The 19062-nt window shown below is 46.0% G+C and overlaps 1 protein-coding gene across 6 annotated transcripts in view; it reads left to right on the forward strand.

The window, feature by feature from the left end:
• The first annotated feature begins 5822 nt into the window (after positions 1-5822).
• The window catches only part of IL1RAP (interleukin 1 receptor accessory protein), a 117358-nt gene continuing 104118 nt past the window's right edge, over positions 5823-19062 (forward strand). For 2 of the 6 annotated variants that reach the window (XM_087965621.1, XM_087965624.1), the window contains exons 1-2: positions 5835-5928; positions 6999-7065. Coding sequence is in view for 1 of the 6 variants with exons in the window: in XM_087965620.1 (XP_087821746.1) it covers positions 7032-7065 (34 nt within the window). In the remaining 5 variants the exon portion in view is untranslated. Of the gene's footprint in view, positions 5929-6565; positions 7066-19062 lie in introns of those variants that run through there. The other 4 variants (XM_087965622.1, XM_087965620.1, XM_087965623.1 and 1 more) reach the window with 3 other exon arrangements.

Raw genomic sequence — 19062 nt, forward strand, 5'->3', positions numbered from 1 at the left:
AACCCTATAGCATTTCAAGCACAGGGTTATCCCATCTCCTTTTTAAAACTTCCAGTGGTGGAGCATTTACAACTTTTGGAGGCAAGTTGTTTATTGATTTTTCTTTAATTTAACAGTTCTATTTGCTTGGTGATTTGAATATGGAAAGACACCCACAAGGAAGGAAGGAAGGAAGGAAGGAAGGAAGGAAGGAAGGAAGGAAGGAAGGAAGGAAGGAAGGAAGGAAGGAAGGAAGGAGGGAGGGAGGGAGACAGACAGACAGACAAGGAAGGAGGGAGGGAGGGAGCAAAGAGGGAGGAAAAGGGAGGGAGGGAGGGAGGAGAAAAGGGAGGAAGGTGGGAGGGCAGGAGGAAGGAAGGAGAAAAGGAAAGAAGGAAAGAAGAAAGGAGGGACAGAGGGAGAGAGGACAGAAGAAAGGAGAAAAGGAAGGAAGTAAAGGACGGAGGGAGGGAGGGAGGAGAAAAGGAAGGAAGGAGAGAGGGAGGGAGGAAGGAGGGAGAGGGAAAGAAAAAATGAGAGAGGAAGGAAAGAAGGAATAACAGAGTTGGAAGGGACCTTGGAGGTCTTCTAGTCCAACCCCCTGCTCAAGTAGAAGACTCTAGCCTAGACCATTCCACTCTAGAGTCTCCAGCTCGTGCAGGGGTGGGTTGGACTAGATGACCTCCAAGGCCCCTTCCAACTCTTGTCATTCTGTTATTATTATTTTTAATTCTTCTTTCTTCCCTGTTGCAAAATCTCACCTCGTTTCCATTTCCTTTTTTTTTTTTTAATTGTTCTCCTTTGTTTAAAGCTTTGGCCATTTAAAAGCGGGGAAAAAACCAAAACAAAGAAACCTGGAGACCGAATTTTTCTGCTTTGAGCTGGAAATGGAGAATTTAAGTTTTTGGGTTTTTTTTTTCTCCCTTCCATGCAGGACCAGAAGACAGTAGCATCTCCGGCGTGATCTGAGGTACCTTCATAAGAGTGAAGCTCATTAGCAGATTCATCAAAGCACCAAAGTACAAAGCAAATGTTCTGGGGTGGAGGGAGAGAAGAAGTTGGAAATCTGGAGGCCACAATAATTTCTCTTTTTTTAATTGTTATTATTTCTCTGCTGGGGAGAAAGAAGCAGGGCTTTGTTTAATTTAAAATAATATGGGCTCCTACTGGAGTTTCCCCTTGCCAGTTTGACTCTGCAGGGTTGTTGGAATGAGAAAGCGGGAATAAATCACTGATGGGGTTTTAATTGCACCGATTCCCCCGTTCTTTAATTTAATATTTTGCAGGATGGAAGCCACGAAGAGAGTCACTCCCCAACCAGCAACAAAAAGGATCCCTAACTGGTCAAGGGGATCGAATCCTGGTGTTGGAAGAAATATCCTTCCGTGTTCAATTCCAGGCGGGGAGAGAAATACACTGGAAACATGGAGGCTGTTTGGAAAGAGGGTTTAATGGTGGACAGGACCACGTTTTATTTATTTATTTTGATTTGTCAGTCGCTTACATTGTAAGCCTTACAAGGTAACAGGTATAAGTATAAACCTGAGTAGGAATACAGGAAATAGGTACGAATAAATGGGGACAATAGGACAGGGACGGGAGGCACGATGGTGCACTTATGCACGGCCCTTACACACCTCTTAGGAATGGGAATTCTCTCCTCTCCTCTCCTTTCCTTCCTTCCTTCCTTCCTCCCACTCCCTCCCTTCTTTTCTCTCCTCCCTCCCTCCCTTCCCTGTTCTCCTTCGTTCCCCCTTCCTTCCTTCCTTCCTTCCCTTCCTTATTTTTTATTTATTTATTTGATTTATCAATCATTTACAGGATAACAGGACCAAGTATAAACATGAGTAAGAATACAGGAAATAGGTACGAATAAATGAGGACAATAGGACAGGGACGGGAGGCACGATGGTGCACTTATGCACGCCCTTTACAGACCTCTTAGGAATGGGAATTCTCTCCTTTCCTTCCTCTCTCCCTCCCTTTTTTCTCTCCTTCCTTCTTTCCTTCCTTCCCCTTCCTTGTTCTCCTTCCTTTGCCCTTCCTTCTTTCCTTCTTCCTCCCACTCCCTCCCTTTTCTCTCCTCCCTCCTTCCCTTCCGTTCTCCTTCGTTCCCCCTTCCTCCTTCTTTCCTTCCTTATTTTTTATTTATTTATTTGATTTATCAATCATTTACAGGATAACAGGTAGAAGTATAAACATGAGTAAGAATACAGGAAATAGGTACGAATAAGTGGGGACAATAGGACAGGGACGGGAGGCACCATGGTGCACTTATGCATGGCCCCTTACAGGAGTGGGTATTCTCAGGAGTGGGTATTCCTCTCAGGAGTGGGTATTCTCTCTTTCCTTTCCTTCCTTCCTTCTTTCCTCCCTCCTTCCCTCCCTCCTGCTCCCTCCCTTCTTTTCTCTCCTCCCTCCCTTCTTTTCTCTCCTTCCTTCCTTCCCCTTCCCTGTTCTCCTTCCTTCCTTCTTTTATTTGATTTGAGTTTATTTGATTTGTCAATCGCTTACAAGATAACAGGAATAAGTATAAACATGAGTAAGAACAGGAAATAGGTAAGTACCAGGAAACAGGTACGAATAAATGGGGGCCATAGGAGGGGACGGTAGGCACGATGGTGCACTTATGCACGCCCCTTACAGACCTCTTAGGAATGGGAATTCTCTCCTTTCCTCTCCTCTCCTCTCCTCTCCTTTCCTTTCCTTTCCTTTCCTTTCCTTTCCTTTCCTTTCCTTTCCTTTCCTTTCCTTTCCTTTCCTTTCCTTTCCTTTCCTTTCATCCCTTCCTTCCTTCCTTCCTTCCTTCCTCCCACTCCCTCCCTTCTTTTCTCTCCTTCCTCCATTCTTTTCTCTCCTTCCTTCCTTCCCTGTTCTCCTTCCTCCCCTCTTCCTTCCTTTATTTTTTTATTTTATTTATTTATTTGATTTGTCAATCATTTACAAGATAATAGGGAAAAGTATAAACATGAGTAAGAATACAGGAAATAAGTACGATAAATGGGGACAATAGGACAGGGATGGTAGGCACGATGGTGCACTTATGCACGCCCTTTACAGACCTCTTAGGAATGGGGTGAGGTCAATAGTGGATAGTGGATTTAAATATATTATATTTAAATATTATATATTATATAATACACACACACAGAGAGACACAGACACACACACATATGTATAAATAATGTATTAAGGGTGTGAATTATTGTTCCCAAAGGCATCATTCTCAACATTAAGCAAAAATTAAGAGCAGGGAGACAAAACGACATGTATTAAGCACCAAGAAATGCAATTAATAAAAAAAATAATTAATTAAAAAAGGATTAAGCAAAAACCAAGGAGAGAGAAGCAGAAACTCCAAGTGACCAGAGGGAAGTTATAGAAAGTCATAAAAAGAATGAATACAGGCCGTCCTCGGCTTACGACCGCAATTGAGCCTCCCCCCCCCACCAATTATGTTACTAAGTGAGGGCCATCATCAAGGGAGTTTTGCCCCTTTTCACAATCTTTCTCAGCACCGTTGTTAAGTGAATCACTGCGGTCATTAAGCAAATCTGGCTGAACCCGGTTAACTTCGCCTGTTGGAAGGCGATCTCGGGACACTCCAGCCCGTCGTAAACCCGGTTAACTTCACCTGATCCCGGGACACTCCAGCCCGTCGTAAATGTGAGTCGGTTTCCAAGAATTTTGATCACATGACCAAAGGAGGCTGCCATGGTCGTAAGTGTGAAATACGCATCAGAAATAATATTCCGGTAGCTTCCAACCATCACTAAATGAACCACTGTAAGTCAAGGACGACCTGTGGCAGGAGCTTGGAAGCAGCGTCCAGTGGAGGTCAGGAACGGAGTGTAAACATTCTGGGAGATAAATTCAGGTAGTCCTTGACTTACGATGATTCATTTAGTGACCGTTTCAAAGTTACAACGGTACAGAAAAAGGGAGACTTACGACTATTTTTTCACATTTATGACCATTGCAGCATCACATGATTGACATCCGGATGCTTTGAAAACCGGTTCGCATTTATGACAGTCGTTGTGTTCTCGGGATGACGTGATTCCCCTTTTACGGTCAATGCGGGGGAAGCTGGACTCACTTAACAACCACGGGGCTCATTGGACGACCGCAACGATTCAAGCGGCAAGAAAAAAAAAGCTATAAAATGGGACAAAACTCTCTTTAAAAAATCATTTCTCACTTAGCGTCATACATTCCCCAGGCTCAATTCTGGTCATTAAGTTGAGGTCTACCTGTATAGGCCCATCATTCCCCCCCCCAAAATTAAAATAATTAAAATTAAAATAAATGGGGGGGAAAAAATTCACAAGGCAGTTTGTGATCCTTTTTTCCGTTTCTATGGGTGTGTGTTGTGTGTAGGCGAATTCTTTAGAGATGAGTCCGTGTGCGTGCGTGCGTGTGTGTGTCTGTGTGTGTGTGCGCGCGTGTGTACTACGCATTTCCTTCCGGAATTCCTTTCTTTGAATGAACTTTCCTTCCGGCTCGGCTGCCCTGCCAGACGGGTGACGGAAAGGGTAGAATCGTAGGAGGCGAAAGAGGGGAGGTTGAAGGTTCCCCAGAGACCATCTAGTCTGACCCATGCCAGGGCAGGAATCCAAGGGGAGAGCGGCCTGTCCAAGCTTCTCTTTCCATCCTTCTGGCAAGGAGAGCCAGCTCCCTCCCTCCCGACGGATCTTCTTCCCGAGATCTACTTCCAGGGGTCATGGAAATCCCTCCATTTTGGCTCTGAGTTGACTTCCTCCTTTTTTTGCACGTCCTTGAATGGAGCCTCCCTCCCTCCCTGCCTCCCTCGCTCACAGGGGCCCTGGAGGCTGCTGCTGCTACCGTAAAGGCAGGTATTCCTCTGCTTACCAGCAAATTGAGCGCCGATTTTCTGTTGCTAAGCGAGACAGTTGTTTTGCTCCAAGCATGGTCTTCCTCCTCCCCGCAAATCCCCCTCCCTTCTAGCACTGATGGTGTTCCCTAGTTGGGCCCTGAAACGTCTGCAAGAAAAACAACAACTTCAGGTAGCACCAAGGAGCCCATAGTCCTCCTCCTCCTCTCCTTCTTCTCTTCCTCCTCCTCCTCTCCTTCTCCTCCTCCTCTCCTTCTTCTCTTCCTCCTCCTCTCCTCCTCTTCCTCCTCTCCTTCTTCTCTTCCTCCTCCTCCTCTCCTTCTTCTCTTCCTCCTCTCCTTCTCTTCCTCCGCTCCTTCTTCTCTTCCTCCTCCTCTTTCTCTCCTTCTTCTCTTCCTCATCCTTTTGTTCCTCCTCCTCCTCCTCCACTTTCTTTTCCTCCTCCTCTTCTCCTCCTCCTCCTTTCTCCCCTCCCCCTCTCCTTCTTTTCTACCTCTTCCTCCTCCTCTCCTCCTCCTCCTTCTGTTCTCCTCCTCTTCTCCTTTTCCTCCTCCTCCTGCAAAACCTCCCCACTTCCAACCTTGATGATGTTCCCTAGCTGGGTCCTGAAACGTCTGCAAGAAAACCGCCGAGCTCAGAGACACCCCACCCCAGCACCCCCCTTCCTCCTCCTCCTCCTCCACTCCGCACACCCCACTCCCCTGGTGATGTTCCCTCGCGGGGTCCCGAAACGCCTGCCAGAAACCCTCCCCCTCCTCCAGATTCAGAGTGACCCCCGCCAGGATCCTCGGCCTCCGCCGGTGAGCTGCCCGGGATCCTCTCCCCCTGGAGATCTTCTCCTCCGCTGGTTCCAAAGCGCGGACCCGCCTCTCGGAGGCCAGGAAGTGCGGCGGGGTTGTGCAAACTCCAGAAGGCGGGGCGGTTGCGGCGGCCAGGCAAGGAGAGCCAGGCCGGGGGGGTGCTTGCACACACACACACACACACACACGAGAGAGACACACGAACACGCGTTCCCGGCAGCTTCCCGGAGATCGCGCATTCTTCAGGCCGAATCCGCCGCGACCCGTTGGCGGGAGCGCATCGCTGCTACCCAGGCAAGTTCCCCCCGCCACTTCCCGGGAAGGAGGGGAGGGCGGGGAGAAACCCCCTCCCCACCTCCCCGCCGTCCCCTCCCCGCCCCCCACCGCCCCGGGCTGTGGACGATGGGCTTTAGAGTCTTGCTTTGTCCGCGCGGACTTCCCAAAATGCCAGCTTGGCGCAACCGGTGGCGGCGGCATCAGCGGAGATCGCAGCCGCCGCCCCCGCAACGCCCCCCATCCTATACCCGCGGAGTGGGCGGGGCGGAGGGTGGGGGGAGAGAGGCGGGGAGGGGCGTGTCCTGGGCGGCTCCTCCTCCTCCTCCAATCACCGCGCCCGGGGATGGGGGGCGGAGCCGGAGCCGGGGAAGTGGGGCAATTCCCGAAGGCGGCCGAGGCTCCGCTCGCTCGCTCGGTCGCTGTGGCTGGCTGGCCGGCCGGGCGATCGGCGTTTCCCGGGGAAGGGGAGGAGGGAGGAAGCCCACCTCGTCGCGGGTGGTGCTTTTTCCTACCGGCTGGTAGAGGCGACTTCGGCGGCTGGTTGGCGCGATTGATTGGGCGGGTTGGCTGGGAGGACTACAACGCCCATCGTCCACAGTGGGTGGGTGGGTGGGTGGGGTGGGCTCGCCCGTCGGCCACAACGCCCACGGGAGGAGGAGCATCATCATCATCATCATCCTAGCTCCGGCTGGGAAGGGACCTCCGAGATCCTCTAGTCGGACCCCCAACCCGTCCGGCTCCAGCCTGCGCTGACCGGCCGTTCCTGGCCGATTCTTTCTCCCCTTCTCCACTCTTTTCAAGCCCGGGGATCGAGGAGCCGGCGGGTTGGCTGGGGGACTACAACGCCCATCGCCCACAGCCGGCGGTGAGTGGGTGGGCTCGCCCGTCGTCCACCACAACCGCACGTGGGGGCTGCTGCTGAAAGCTGGCGTACCCGCGGGAAGGAGCAACATCCTCCTAGCCCCGGCTGGGAAGGGACCTCCGAGATCCTCTAGTCGGACCCCCCGACCCCCCCCCCCAACCGCCGCGCCCTGCTCCAGCCTGCGCTGACCGGCCGTTCCTCCCCGCTTCTCTCGCCCCTCTCCAAGCCCGGAGATGCCGCCGAAGGAGCCTTCGCCTTGATGCGTCCGACGCTCCCGGAGACAGCTCCGCCAGGTAAGAAAAGGAAAGGTGCGCGGTGGTGGCGGCGGCTGCGGACGATGGGAGACGGCGGGGGCTGGCGGTCCGGTTGGGCAAAGCTTCCCGTGGGGGGGGGGGGGGGCTCGGGAAAGGTGGCTTGTGGCTAATCTGGTTTAATAGGCTCTGCGTGGTTTTATAGGGAAGAGTTCTCCAAGCTTGGTCGCTTTAAGACGGGTGGACTTCAACTCCCAGAATTCCCCAGCCAGCTTTGAAATCCACCCGTCTTAAAGCGACCAACCTTGGCCACCCCCTGCTTTGGGGTCTTTTCAGATGAAACCAGATGGAACTTATTGTGTGAAAAAGGCTAAGTTGGAGTTACCGAGTCAGGACAGAGCCACTTGTGCCCCTTCCAACCTTTTCTTTACCCTTTGACCTCTTCCCCTGGTCAACCTTGCAGGGACGTTGTGCGCGCGCGCCTAAGGGAAGGATTTTGTGCCTTGCTTGGGGATCTCTGGGAGAAGCCGAATGTAGAACCAGGGAAGAGTCACCGTGTCTTCAGGGTTTGGAGCCTCTGGGGTTAAGGAAGGTGGGTTCAACGTCCCCTTCCGATGCCCCCCCTCTCCCCTTGTTTCTGCCCCTCCCCCCCCTTTAAAACTCCAGTGTTGGACCAAGCGGTTGTGTGAGTGCCTTGATGCGGTCTTCAAGTGAGCTCAGTAGGAGGGGAGGGGTCTCCTTAGAGATGGAGGTTTTTTTTTTTTCCAGCCCTGGGGATTTGGGGTGTCCTTGCTGAAGGATTTCCACCTGGGCTGGCTTGGCTTTGCTTCTGGGCTGGGGACGAGTGGGAGTGAGTGGGTGGGAGGCTGCTGGCTGCTACTGGGGGGGACCCTCGTGTTGCTATTGGGGTTGGGTTAAGGGTCTTTCCCTTTGCGCCTTTCGGGGGTCTCTTTAGGGTTCAGTCCTGTATCAATCTGTGTTTTATTTTTAATTTTTTAAAATTTAATTTAATTTATATATGTGTGTGTGTGTGTGTGTATGTCTGTGTGTGATATAATATACTATAATGTAATATACATGGGTGTATACATAATTTTGTATTTATTTGTTCATCCATTCATTCATTAATTCTGCCATGGTTATGATGTATTTATTGCTTATTGTACCCTTTGACTACCATTAAGTGTTGTACCTGATGATTCTTGACTCTTGACAAATGAATCTTTTCTTTTATGTATACTGAGAGCATTTGCACCAAGATAAATTCCTTGTGTGTCCAATCACACTTGGCCAATAAAAGAATCCTATTATGTTCTATTCTATTCTATTCTGTTCTGTTCTCTCATTCTATTCTATTCCATTCTATTCCATTCCATTATTCATAATTCTATTCTATTCCATTCCATTCTATTCCATTCCATTATTCATTATTCTATTCTATATTCCAATATCCTATTTGACTGTTTCCTAGTATGATTCGATGGCTTATTGTACCCTCTGACTATCATTAAGTGTTCTACCTGATGATTCTTGATGAATGTATCTCTTCTTTTATGTACACTGAGAGCATTTGCACCAAGATAAATTCCTTGTGTGTCCAGTCACACTTGGCCAATAAAAAGAATTCTGTTCTATTCTATATAGTGTATATTGGGGGTGATGAGCCTTTGAGAGCTGTATACAATGAAATTTTATTTTAATGTATGCTGATCGGTGTACATTCAAAGTGACAATAAAGTTATTATTCTATTCTGCTTTATTTTATTTTATTACTTAGTTTATTTTTAATCTTATTTTATGTTTTTATTTTCAATTTTTATTTTATTTTACTTTTTATTTTATTTAGTTTGCTTTTTAAAAAAAAACATCTTATTTTTTATTTACTGTGTTTGTATCCTGCCTTTATTCTTTTTACAAATAACTCAAAGCAGCGAACATAACCAACACACCTTCTTCCTCCTGTTTTCCCACCACAACAACCCTGTGAGGAAGGTTGGGCTGAGAGAGGGAGGGATTGGCCCAAAGTCACCCAGCTGGCTTTCATGCCTAAGGTGGGACTAGAACTCCCCATCTCCCAGTGGTTGGCCCAAAGTTCTGTTCTGTCCTGTCCTATTCTTTTCTATTTCTATTCTTATTCTCTTCTCTTCTCTTTTATTCTAATTCTATTCTATATTCTTATTCTCTTCTCTTCTATTCTAATTCTAATAATTCTTATTCTATTCTATTCTATTCTATTCTATTCTATTCTATTCTATATTATCTTCTCTTCTCTTCTCCTCTTTTATTCTATTCTAATTCTATTCCTATTCTATTCTATTTTCTATTCTATTCTATTCTTCATCCAATATCTATTCTATTCTAATTCCTATTCCCATTCCCATTTCATATTAATTTTATTGAAACAAAATTAACTCTGGGTGGCTTATAGCGTAATTAACACTCGAAGAAAACATTCAAATTGTCGAATGTAGAATGACAGAGCAGACCAAATAAAAGCATTAAGGCAAGATGGGGGAAAGGAGGCAGCCGGATACATGGCGAGGGGTTGAGGGAGAGAAAGGGGTGGGATTAGTTTTTAGTTTTATTTGCAGGTCAGGCCTGCAGGCAGGGGCCGTTTCCCTTCCTTTCTCCACAGGCAGTCCTTGACTTTTGACCACCATGGAGCCCAAAACATCTGTTGCTAACTGAAGCCTTCGTTAAGTGAGTTCTGCTCCATTTTACGCACCGTTACTAAGCGAATCCTTGCAGTTGTTGAGTTGGTAACACAGTTGTTCAGTGAATCTGGCTTCAATAACCCGTCTTGTTGGCATCATTATTATTTCTCTGTTGCTTTGCATTTTAGAGCTGCTGCACCGGAGACAAATTCCTTCTGTGTCTAAACACACTTGGCCAAATAAAGTAATCTCGATCAATCAGAACAGAGCTGGAAGGGACCTTGGAGGTCTCCTAGTCCAACCCCTGCTCAGACTGGAGACCCTGTACCATTTCAGACAAATGGCTGTCTGGTTTCTTTTTGAAAGCCTCCAAGTGATGGAGCACCCACAACGTCTTGTGGCAAGCAGTTCCACTGGTTAATTGTCCTCACTGTTAGGAATTGTCCTCACTATTTCTCCTTAATTCCAGGTTGCTTCTCTCCTGGGTTAGTTTCCATCCGTAGCTGCTTGTCCTGCCTTCTGGTGCTTTGGAGAATAATTTGACCCCCTCCTCTTCTTTGGGGCAGACCCTCAAATATGGGAACGCTGCTGTCATGTCCCCTCTTAATCCTTCTTTTCTCTAGACCGGCCAAACCCAAATCCTGCAAGCATCCTTCATATGTTTTAGCCTTCAGTCCTCTAACTCATCTTAGTTGCTCTTCTCTGCACTTTTCCCAAAGTCTCAACCTCTTTTCTGTAATGTGACACAACTGTATGCAGTATTCTAGGTGTGGTTTTACTAAGACTTTATAAAGCAGTACTCATACGTCACATGATTTTGAGTCTATGCCTCTGTTTATACTATCTAGACTGTATCCTATTCTTGTTCTGTTCTGTTCTGTTCTATTTTCTGTTTTCTGTTCTATTTTCTATTCTATTCTGTTCTGTTTTCTGTTCTATTTTCTATTCTATTCTGTTCTATTTTTTATTTTCTGTTCTGTTCTATTTTCTATTTTCTTTTCTGTTCTATTTTCTATTTTCTTTTCTGTTCTATTTTCTGTTCTGTTCTATTTTCTATTTTCTTTTCTGTTCTATTTTCTTTTCTGTTCTATTTTCTAATTTCTATTCTGTTTTCTATTTTCTGTTCTGTTTTCTATTTTCTATTCTGTTTTGTTTTGTTGTTCTGTTCTATTCTATTCTATTCTTCATCCAATATCTATTCTATTCTCTTCTATTTTCTATTTTCTGTTCTGTTTTCTATTTTCTATTTTCTATTTTCTGTTTTGTTCTATTCTATTCTATTCTATTCTATTCTATTCTATTCTATTCTATTCTATTCTATTCTATTCTATTCTATTCTATTCTTCATCCAATATCTATTCTATTCTGTTCCATTTTCCATTTTCTCCTTCTGTTGTATTTTCCATTCTGTTCTATTTTATCCCATCCCATTCCATTCTATTCTATTCCCCTTCCCCTTCCTATTCTTTCCAGCTTTCCAACCAATACTCCTCCATGTCAGACATCCGTGGGTCCTCCTGGGGGGCAGCCCCTCCCCTCTGATTCTCTGGCACGTTTGCTGCGCAGGGCGAGAGTTGTGTGAGCCTCGCCTGGGTTGTGTGAGATCAAGGTCTGCAGTTCTGCAGCTCACAACCGCCTTTGCAGCAGGTCAGTTATGCAAGTTACGAGCGAGTCTGGGTGGTGGTGGTTGTTCTCCCTCCCCCTTTTCTTCCCCTGGTCCTCGTGGGATGCTTTGAGGACATGCAAACAGTCTGAGCTGCCATATTTCAGGGTTGGTGGGGAGAGGCTAAAATCCAGCAAATTGCAACCTGGGGACCAGGGATTAAATTTATTCACGACCAGATTTTCGTCCTCCCTTTTAAAATTTTTTTTCCTTCTGCACTTGTGGTTGGAAATGGGTCACCCGGATCATGCATCCACTTAGTAGAGCTATTATCTTTGCTTGTGCTCTGGCCATCGAACAGTGGGTCCTCGACTTATGACCTCCAATCGTGCCCGACATTTCCGTCGCTAGGCGAGACAGTTCCTAAGCAAGGTTTGCTTCCTTTTATGTCCTTCCCTTCCCACAGGGGTTAAGTGCAGGGGTTAAGCTACTAACGGTCGGTCGTTAAGTGAATCTGGTGCTTCCAAACTGGACTTTGCCAGTCAGCAGGTTGCAAAAGGGGATTATGTGGCCCCTGGAGACAGTGCCACCGTCATAAACACGAGTCAGTGGCCGAGCGTCCAAATTTTGACCACATGACAACTCCATGGAGATCCTGCAATGGTCATTAAGTGTGAAAAAAATGTCCATTTCCCCCCCCCAATGCCGTTGTAACTTTGAACAGTCGCTAAACAGACCGTTGTAAGTGGAGGACCGTCTGAACAGCTGCTCATTTTGTGGCTTGGGCTCCGTTTGGATAATGGACAGCATTTGGGTGTTTTTCATCGTGTCTCTTTTTCTGAGCAGGGGGTTGGACTAAAAGACCTCCAAATTCCCTTCCAACTCTTGTAATTCTGTCAAATTCTGTAAAAGGTCAGGAAAAGCACAGATTTTTTTTTAAAAAAATGCTTTAACAACTTTTTGGGGCGAGGAGACCTGACAAGCAGATTAAATTTCACCATACGCAACAAGATGTGTTGTTGTGATATTTGCCCAATGCCTAGGCTCTGGCGTTGGGTTTACGGCTGCTTGGAAAGGCTTGACTTAGAGCTATGGGGTTGGAGCCCTAAGGGGAAAGCCAAAGGTCATTGAGTCTGACCCTTGGAAACCTGCAGGGGGAAAAAACCTAATTTAACATTCAACTGAGGGGATTTTCCAGACTCGCCTTAAGAACCTCAAAATGAAGACTATATAATGTTTGTTGTGTTTCTCACTCTCTTGCCACATTCAAATGGATAGACTTCAATTCCCAGAATTCCCCAGCCAGCACTGTTTGCCAGCCAACCAGGGAATTCTGGGAGTTGAAGTCCGTCCATTGGAAAGTTGAGAAGATTGAGTGACAACTGATCTGCTATTACACAGATTTTTTTCTTTTTTATCTATGAGGAAGTTTTCCATAATATTCAAAGAAAAAAAAACCAACTGAAAATGTAGGCAGCTGCAAACTTATCCTCATTATTTCTTGTCCTACTTTCAGTAGCCATGGAAAAAGGTTTATTCCCCGGGGCTTTCTTGTATATATATATATATATATATCTAAATCTGGGTATATAATTTCTCAGCTCAAATTTGCTTTTCCCTTGGCTGTTAACCTCTCAGGCCCTCAGCAACATCTGGCTCCCCAGTTAACCTTCCCAAACTGGACAATGCAGTAATTTTAGGGAAATGCGTACCCAGGATTGTAGAAGGTGGAACATTGACTTATAAGGTTGGAAGGGACCTTAGAGGTCTTCTAGCCCAACCTTCTGCTCAAGCAGGACACCTGCTTGGGCGGGGTGGGTGGGGGTTGGACTAGATGACCTACAAGGTCCCACCCAACTCTGCTAAATCTGTTAAACACCCTGTACCAGTTCAGAAAAAAGGGTTGTCTCTTTTTGAAAGCCTCCAGTGATGGAGCACCCACCATGTCTGGAAAATGAGCTATTCCACCGAATAACAGAATAAGAGAGTTGGAGGGAACCTTAGAGGTCTTCTAGTCCAGCCCCCTGCTCAAGCAGCAGACCATAGATCATTTTAGACAAGTGGCTCTCCAGTCTTTTCTTAAAAACCTCCAGTAATGGAGCGCCCATGATTTCTGGTGGCAAGCTGTTCCACGGGTTAATTGTCCTGACTGTTAGGATGTTTCTCCTTAATTCCACGTTGCTTCTCTCCTGGATGAGTTTCCCTCCGTGGCTTCTTATCTTGCTTTGGAAAATAAGTTGACCCCCTCCTCTTTGTGACAAGAGGCTATATCTCCAATATATCTTCTTGCCACAAAGAGGAGGGGGGTCCACTTATTTTCCAAAGCACCAGAATATATTGGAGAATATATCCAGTATCACATATTGGAAGATGCTCTCATCTCCCCCTTAGGCCTTCTTTTCATTAAACCAGATATACCCAGTTCCAGCAATCATTCTTTATATGTTTTAGAGCCTCCAGTCCCCTAATCCTCTTGGTTGCTCTTCTCTGCACTCTTTCCAGAGTCTCAACATCTTTTCTTTTTTTGCATCATGGGTGACCAGAACGGGATGTCCTATTTATAAGAAGGGCTCACGAATAGGACCAGGCAGGGAATAATAATGTGAGGATTCTTGGTGGCCGGTGCTTCTTCTAATGCAGCTCAGAACCGTGTTCACTCTTCTAACCGTTGTGTTGTGTCGGAGGAGACCCCAAACTCCTTCTTAGATGGGAGACGTTCCAAGTCACAAGAGGCTCTTCCTCCAACCTGGATGCGTGCCGTGTATTTTCCTTCTGTACCTGTACAGTTAGTCCTTGCCTTCCAACAATTTGCTTAGCCAATGTTTGAAGTTACGATGGGGCTGGAAGAAAGAGAATTACAGCTGGTTTTTTGGCCTTGGAATCCTTGCCCCGTGCCCGTGGTCATGGGGTCAAAATTTGGATGCTGTGCAACTGGCACGCTTGGTTAATTTAGAGCCTGATGTATTGCAAAAAAAAACCCCAGAAAAATAGATTTCATTCAGTAAGCCAAGCACGATGTGGGAATGTTTTGTTCTGTTCCCCAAAAAATGGCAGTTAGCAGATGCACTAGGTCTGTGATGGTGAACCTATGCAGGGGTGGGATTCAAATTTTTTAACAACCGGTTCTATGGGCGTGGCTTAGTTGGTGGGCGTGGCTTGGTGGTCATGTGACTGGCTGGGCGTGGCCAACTCAACATCACTCACATCGAGGCACGTATCTCCTCGCCTGGCCTCTCGTGACTGTGGGGATGCTGCAACAGTCGTAGGTGTGAAAAATGGTCATAAGTCACTTTTTTCAGTGCCATTGTAACATTGAATGGTCCCTCCACACAAGCAAAGTACCAGCAAAGGAGGGGAAAAAACTCCAGAGAAATTCCAGAGACAGGAAATCTAGTCCTGTCAAGACTGTAATAAGGGTTAGTGGAGAGGCAGTTTCTGTAAGCAACACCAGAATGTTTCCTTCCTGCCTTCCTTACAGGATTAGCCCAGTAATTTCTTCTAACAATCGGTTCTCCAAACTGCTTAGAAGGTTAACAACCGGTTTTAGTGAATAGGTGCAAACTGGTAGAATCCCACCCCTGAACCTATGGCACACGTGCTGGAAGTGGCACGCAGAGCCATTTCTGCCGGCACACGAGAGGTCGCCCGGAACAGACTCACTGCGCATGTGCATGCGCCCGCCCCCGCCAACCAACTGATTGTCGGGTATCTTTAGTGCATGTGCAGGGCGGACACATGCGGGGGGGGGGTTGTGTGTGCATGCACACAGAGGTGTACGGTACATGCACAGGGGGTGGTGTGGGCCACATCTGCATTGCATGGGTGCAGGCACGCCTGTGTGGGCGCACTTTTGGCACGCAACGAGGAAAAGCGCCAGATACAGAGAGAGTCCTCAACTTGCAACCGTTTATTTAATGTCTATGTCAGAGGTCTCCAAACGTGGCCACTTTAAGACTTGTGGACTTACAACTCCCAGATGTAAGGCATCCAGAAAGTATCCATGATATCAATCACTCCGAGACATATTCTCTCCCATTGATTTATTTAGGAACAGATCTGGTACGTCTAAGGCAATTTCCCACAGTGAAAATATTTTCGGGTGGCGTTACACAGAATCCACCTTCTCTCCTCCCACTTCTACACTTCATAAATCACGAGAACCAATTAACTGCAACTGGAATTTCTTAGTACGGCATACAGAATAACCTTGAACTTTTCAACTCCTCCACCCCCGCCCCCCTTCCATCAAATATGGCAGCTGAAGTTCAAAGCTGACACCAGAATTCTCCAGCCAGCTATGCACAAGTCTTAAAGTTGCCACGTTTGGGGACCCCTGGTCTATGTGAAGTGATGACAGCGCCGGTCCTCACTGTTATACAAAGCATCGTGGGGTGTTCCCTGACACCGCTAGATGACCTCACCAGGGCTTGCTGCCTTAGAAGAGCGAGGAAAATCCTCAGGGATGACTCAGACCCCGGTCAGCCCTTCTCCGCTCTCCTGCCATCGGGTGGGAGGTAGAGAAGCAGAGCCAGCCGCACCAACAGGCTGAAGAACAGTTTCTACCTGTGGGCTGTCAGACTCCTGAGCGGAAAATAACTTCATGCCAACATCGTAGGATAGACTTGCGGGGCCGGTTTGTTGTACAACAAGGTCACTCAGTGTAATGAGATTGGGACTGGGTGAGGGGCTTCTGTCCCCACTGTGAGTTGTGTTGGGGGTGTGTGTGTGCACAAAGGGAGGCTCAGCCAATCTCACTGTACACATGGTGTACTCTGACAATAAAGCTAATAATAATAATGCTGATAATAATAATAAAGCTAATAATAGTAATAAAGCTAATAATAATAAAGCTAATAATAAAGCTAACAATAATAAAGCTAATAATAATAAAGCTAATAATAATAATAATAATAATAATAAAGCTGATAATAATAATAAAGCTAATAATAAAGCTAATAATAAAGCTAATAATAATACAGCTAATAATAATAAAGCTAATAATAATAATAATATTAATAATAAAGCTGATAATAATAATAAAGCTAATAAAGCTAATAATAATACAGCTAATAATAATACAGCTAATAATAATAAAGCTGATAATAATAATAATAATAGTAAAGCTGATAATAATAAAGCTGATAATAATAATAAAGCTAATAAAGCTAATAATAAAGCTAATAATAATAAAGCTAATAATAAAGCTAATAATAATACAGCTAATAATAATAATAAAGCTAATAATAATAATAATAATAATAAAGCTGATAATAATAAAGCTGATAATAATAATAAAGCTAATAATAATAATAAAGCTGATAATAATAATAATAATAATAATAATAATAATAATAATAAAGCTGATAATAATAAAGCTGATAATAATAATAAAGCTAATAATAGTAATAGCTAATAATACAGCTAATAAAGCTAATAACAATAATAAAGCTAATAATAATAATAAAGCTAATAAAGCTGATAATAATAAAGCTAATAGTAAAGCTAATAATAAAGCTAATAATAATAATATTATAATAATAATAATACATTTGCAGCGTCCAGGATTTTTCAATCTCTATTTCTGATTTTCCCAGCTGGTTTCCTCCCAGAGAAACGAGTGGGGAAGCTGAATTTGTTTAAGGACCTACACGAAAAGGATCGTAGAATCAGGCACGACTCCGTGGCTGCTCCGTTTAGGGATGGAAGTCCCGGGTTCCAATGGGTGTGTGTGTGTTGTATCTTGAGGACCGTAATGCCTTCCATGCCTCCCTCTGGGAAGGACATTTTGTGCTTTCTCTCTCTCTCAGCCCAGCCTGCCAACCTGCCCAGATTAGCCTGCAGTCTAGCCTAGTTGCCATGGGTATATTTGCCACGTTCTCTGTCTCCTCTGCAACTTGGATAAGCAGCCCATCAATCATACGTCAGCCAGATCATTAATAAAAAAAGTGGAATAATTCTGTCCCCCCCGCCCCCAAGAGACAGATTCCTACCTTCTCTTGCAGGACTTCCGGCTTGGTTTCTGGGCTCCAATTTGAGACAGGACCGCGAATGTTGGCTCTCTCTGGTCAGCCGGCTGGCTGCACACCCACCCGTGCTGCGGTTCGGGAAACCGTGTTGAAGGTTTTGCACGATTTTTTTGCATGATCTCGCATGATTTCGCATGTCCAACCGCTGCCAGCTTATGGTATTCAGAGGGAGGCTGAAGGTGGGGAGAAGCATGACGGGCAGGAGATTCGGTTGTTGGTTGCGGGAGGAGAAGGAGTGGCGGAGTCAAGAGAGGAACAAGCCTGGAATCGCTGCGTAGCCACAAATGGACTAAACCCAAACCCTCTTGACTTCTGTTATCCCTTATCTGCCGTGTTTCCCCGAAAATAAGACCCTGTCTTATATATTTTTTTGACACCAAAAAAGGCACCAGGTCTTATTTTCGGGGGACGTCCTCCACTGACTAACCTCACTTTTGCGCGTTGCCCCCAGCCTCCTTTTCGCTGTCCGAGGCCTTCAGGAGCTTCTTCTGCAGCTGGTGAGGCTTTCCCGAAGGCCTCTGCATCCCATAATGGAGCTCTGGATCGATCCAGAGCTTTGTTCTCAGCTCCAGAGACCTTCTGGAAAGCCTTGTCGGCTGCAGAAGAAATAGGCTGGCCAGGCAGGTGTTGGGTTGTGCGAGGCCTGGCTACACCTGTCCAAAGGTAAGTAGTAGGGCAGCTCCACCCCATCTCCACCCTAGCTTAATTTTTACCCATCCACTCTGGAGTGGGCGAGGTCTTAATTAGGGCTTATTTTGGGGGCAGGGCTTATATTGGGTGCACGTGTACAAATCAAGGTAGGGCTTACTTTCAGGGTAGGTCGTATTTTTGGGGAAAATAGGGTAGCACCATAATACAGGCAGTCCTCAAATCACAACCGTTCCTTTAGTGACGGTTCAAAGTTACAAAAGTGACTTACGACAATTTTTCGCCCTTGTGACCTTTGCACATCCCCGTGGTCACGGGATCAAAATTCAGACCATTGGCCACTGACTCATACTTACGACGGTTGCAGTTGTCATGTGATCCCCTTTGGCGACCTTCTGATCAGCAAAGTCAAGGGGGAAGCCAGTCTCACTTAATGACCGGGTTGCTAACTTAGCAGCTGCGGGGATTCGCTTAACAACCAAGGCAAGAAAGGGTCATACAGTGGATCAAAATGCACTTAATGTGAGAACCAGTCATATTTTTCAGTGCTGTCATATCTTCAGTCGCTAAATGAATGGTTGTATGTTGAGGACATCCTACATTTAGTGCATCTACAAGGAGTCTCCGACGTACAACCACAACAGGGCCCAACATTTCCGTTGCTGAGTGTTTTGAGACCTTTCTTGCTACGGTTGTTAAGCGAATCAATGCAGTTGTTAAGTTAGTCACCTGGTTGTTAAGTGAATCTGCCTTCCCTGCTGACTTTGCTTGTCACAAAAGGGGATTGCGTAACCCCGGGGACACTGCGACTGTCATAAATATGAGCCAGGTGGCAAGCGTCTGAATTTTGATCACGTGGCCATGGGGATGCTGCAACGGTCGTAAGTGTGAAACACGGTCATAAGTCACTTTTTTCAGTGCCATTGTAACGTTGAACACTCACTAAATGGGTGGTTGTAATTCGAGGACTATCTGTATTATGGTGCTAGATAAGGGCTAACAGCATTCAAGAGGGTTTGGATTAAGTCTATTTGTGACTATTCAAGGATTCCGGGCTTGTTCCTCTCTTGACTCTGCCACTCCTTCTCCTCCCCCAACCAACAATCGA

The sequence above is a fragment of the Notechis scutatus genome, chromosome 4, assembly GCF_049901735.1.
Source record: "Notechis scutatus isolate UNSWTSFEM ecotype Mainland chromosome 4, rNotScu1.2, whole genome shotgun sequence".
Taxonomy (NCBI): Eukaryota; Metazoa; Chordata; class Lepidosauria; order Squamata; family Elapidae; genus Notechis; species Notechis scutatus.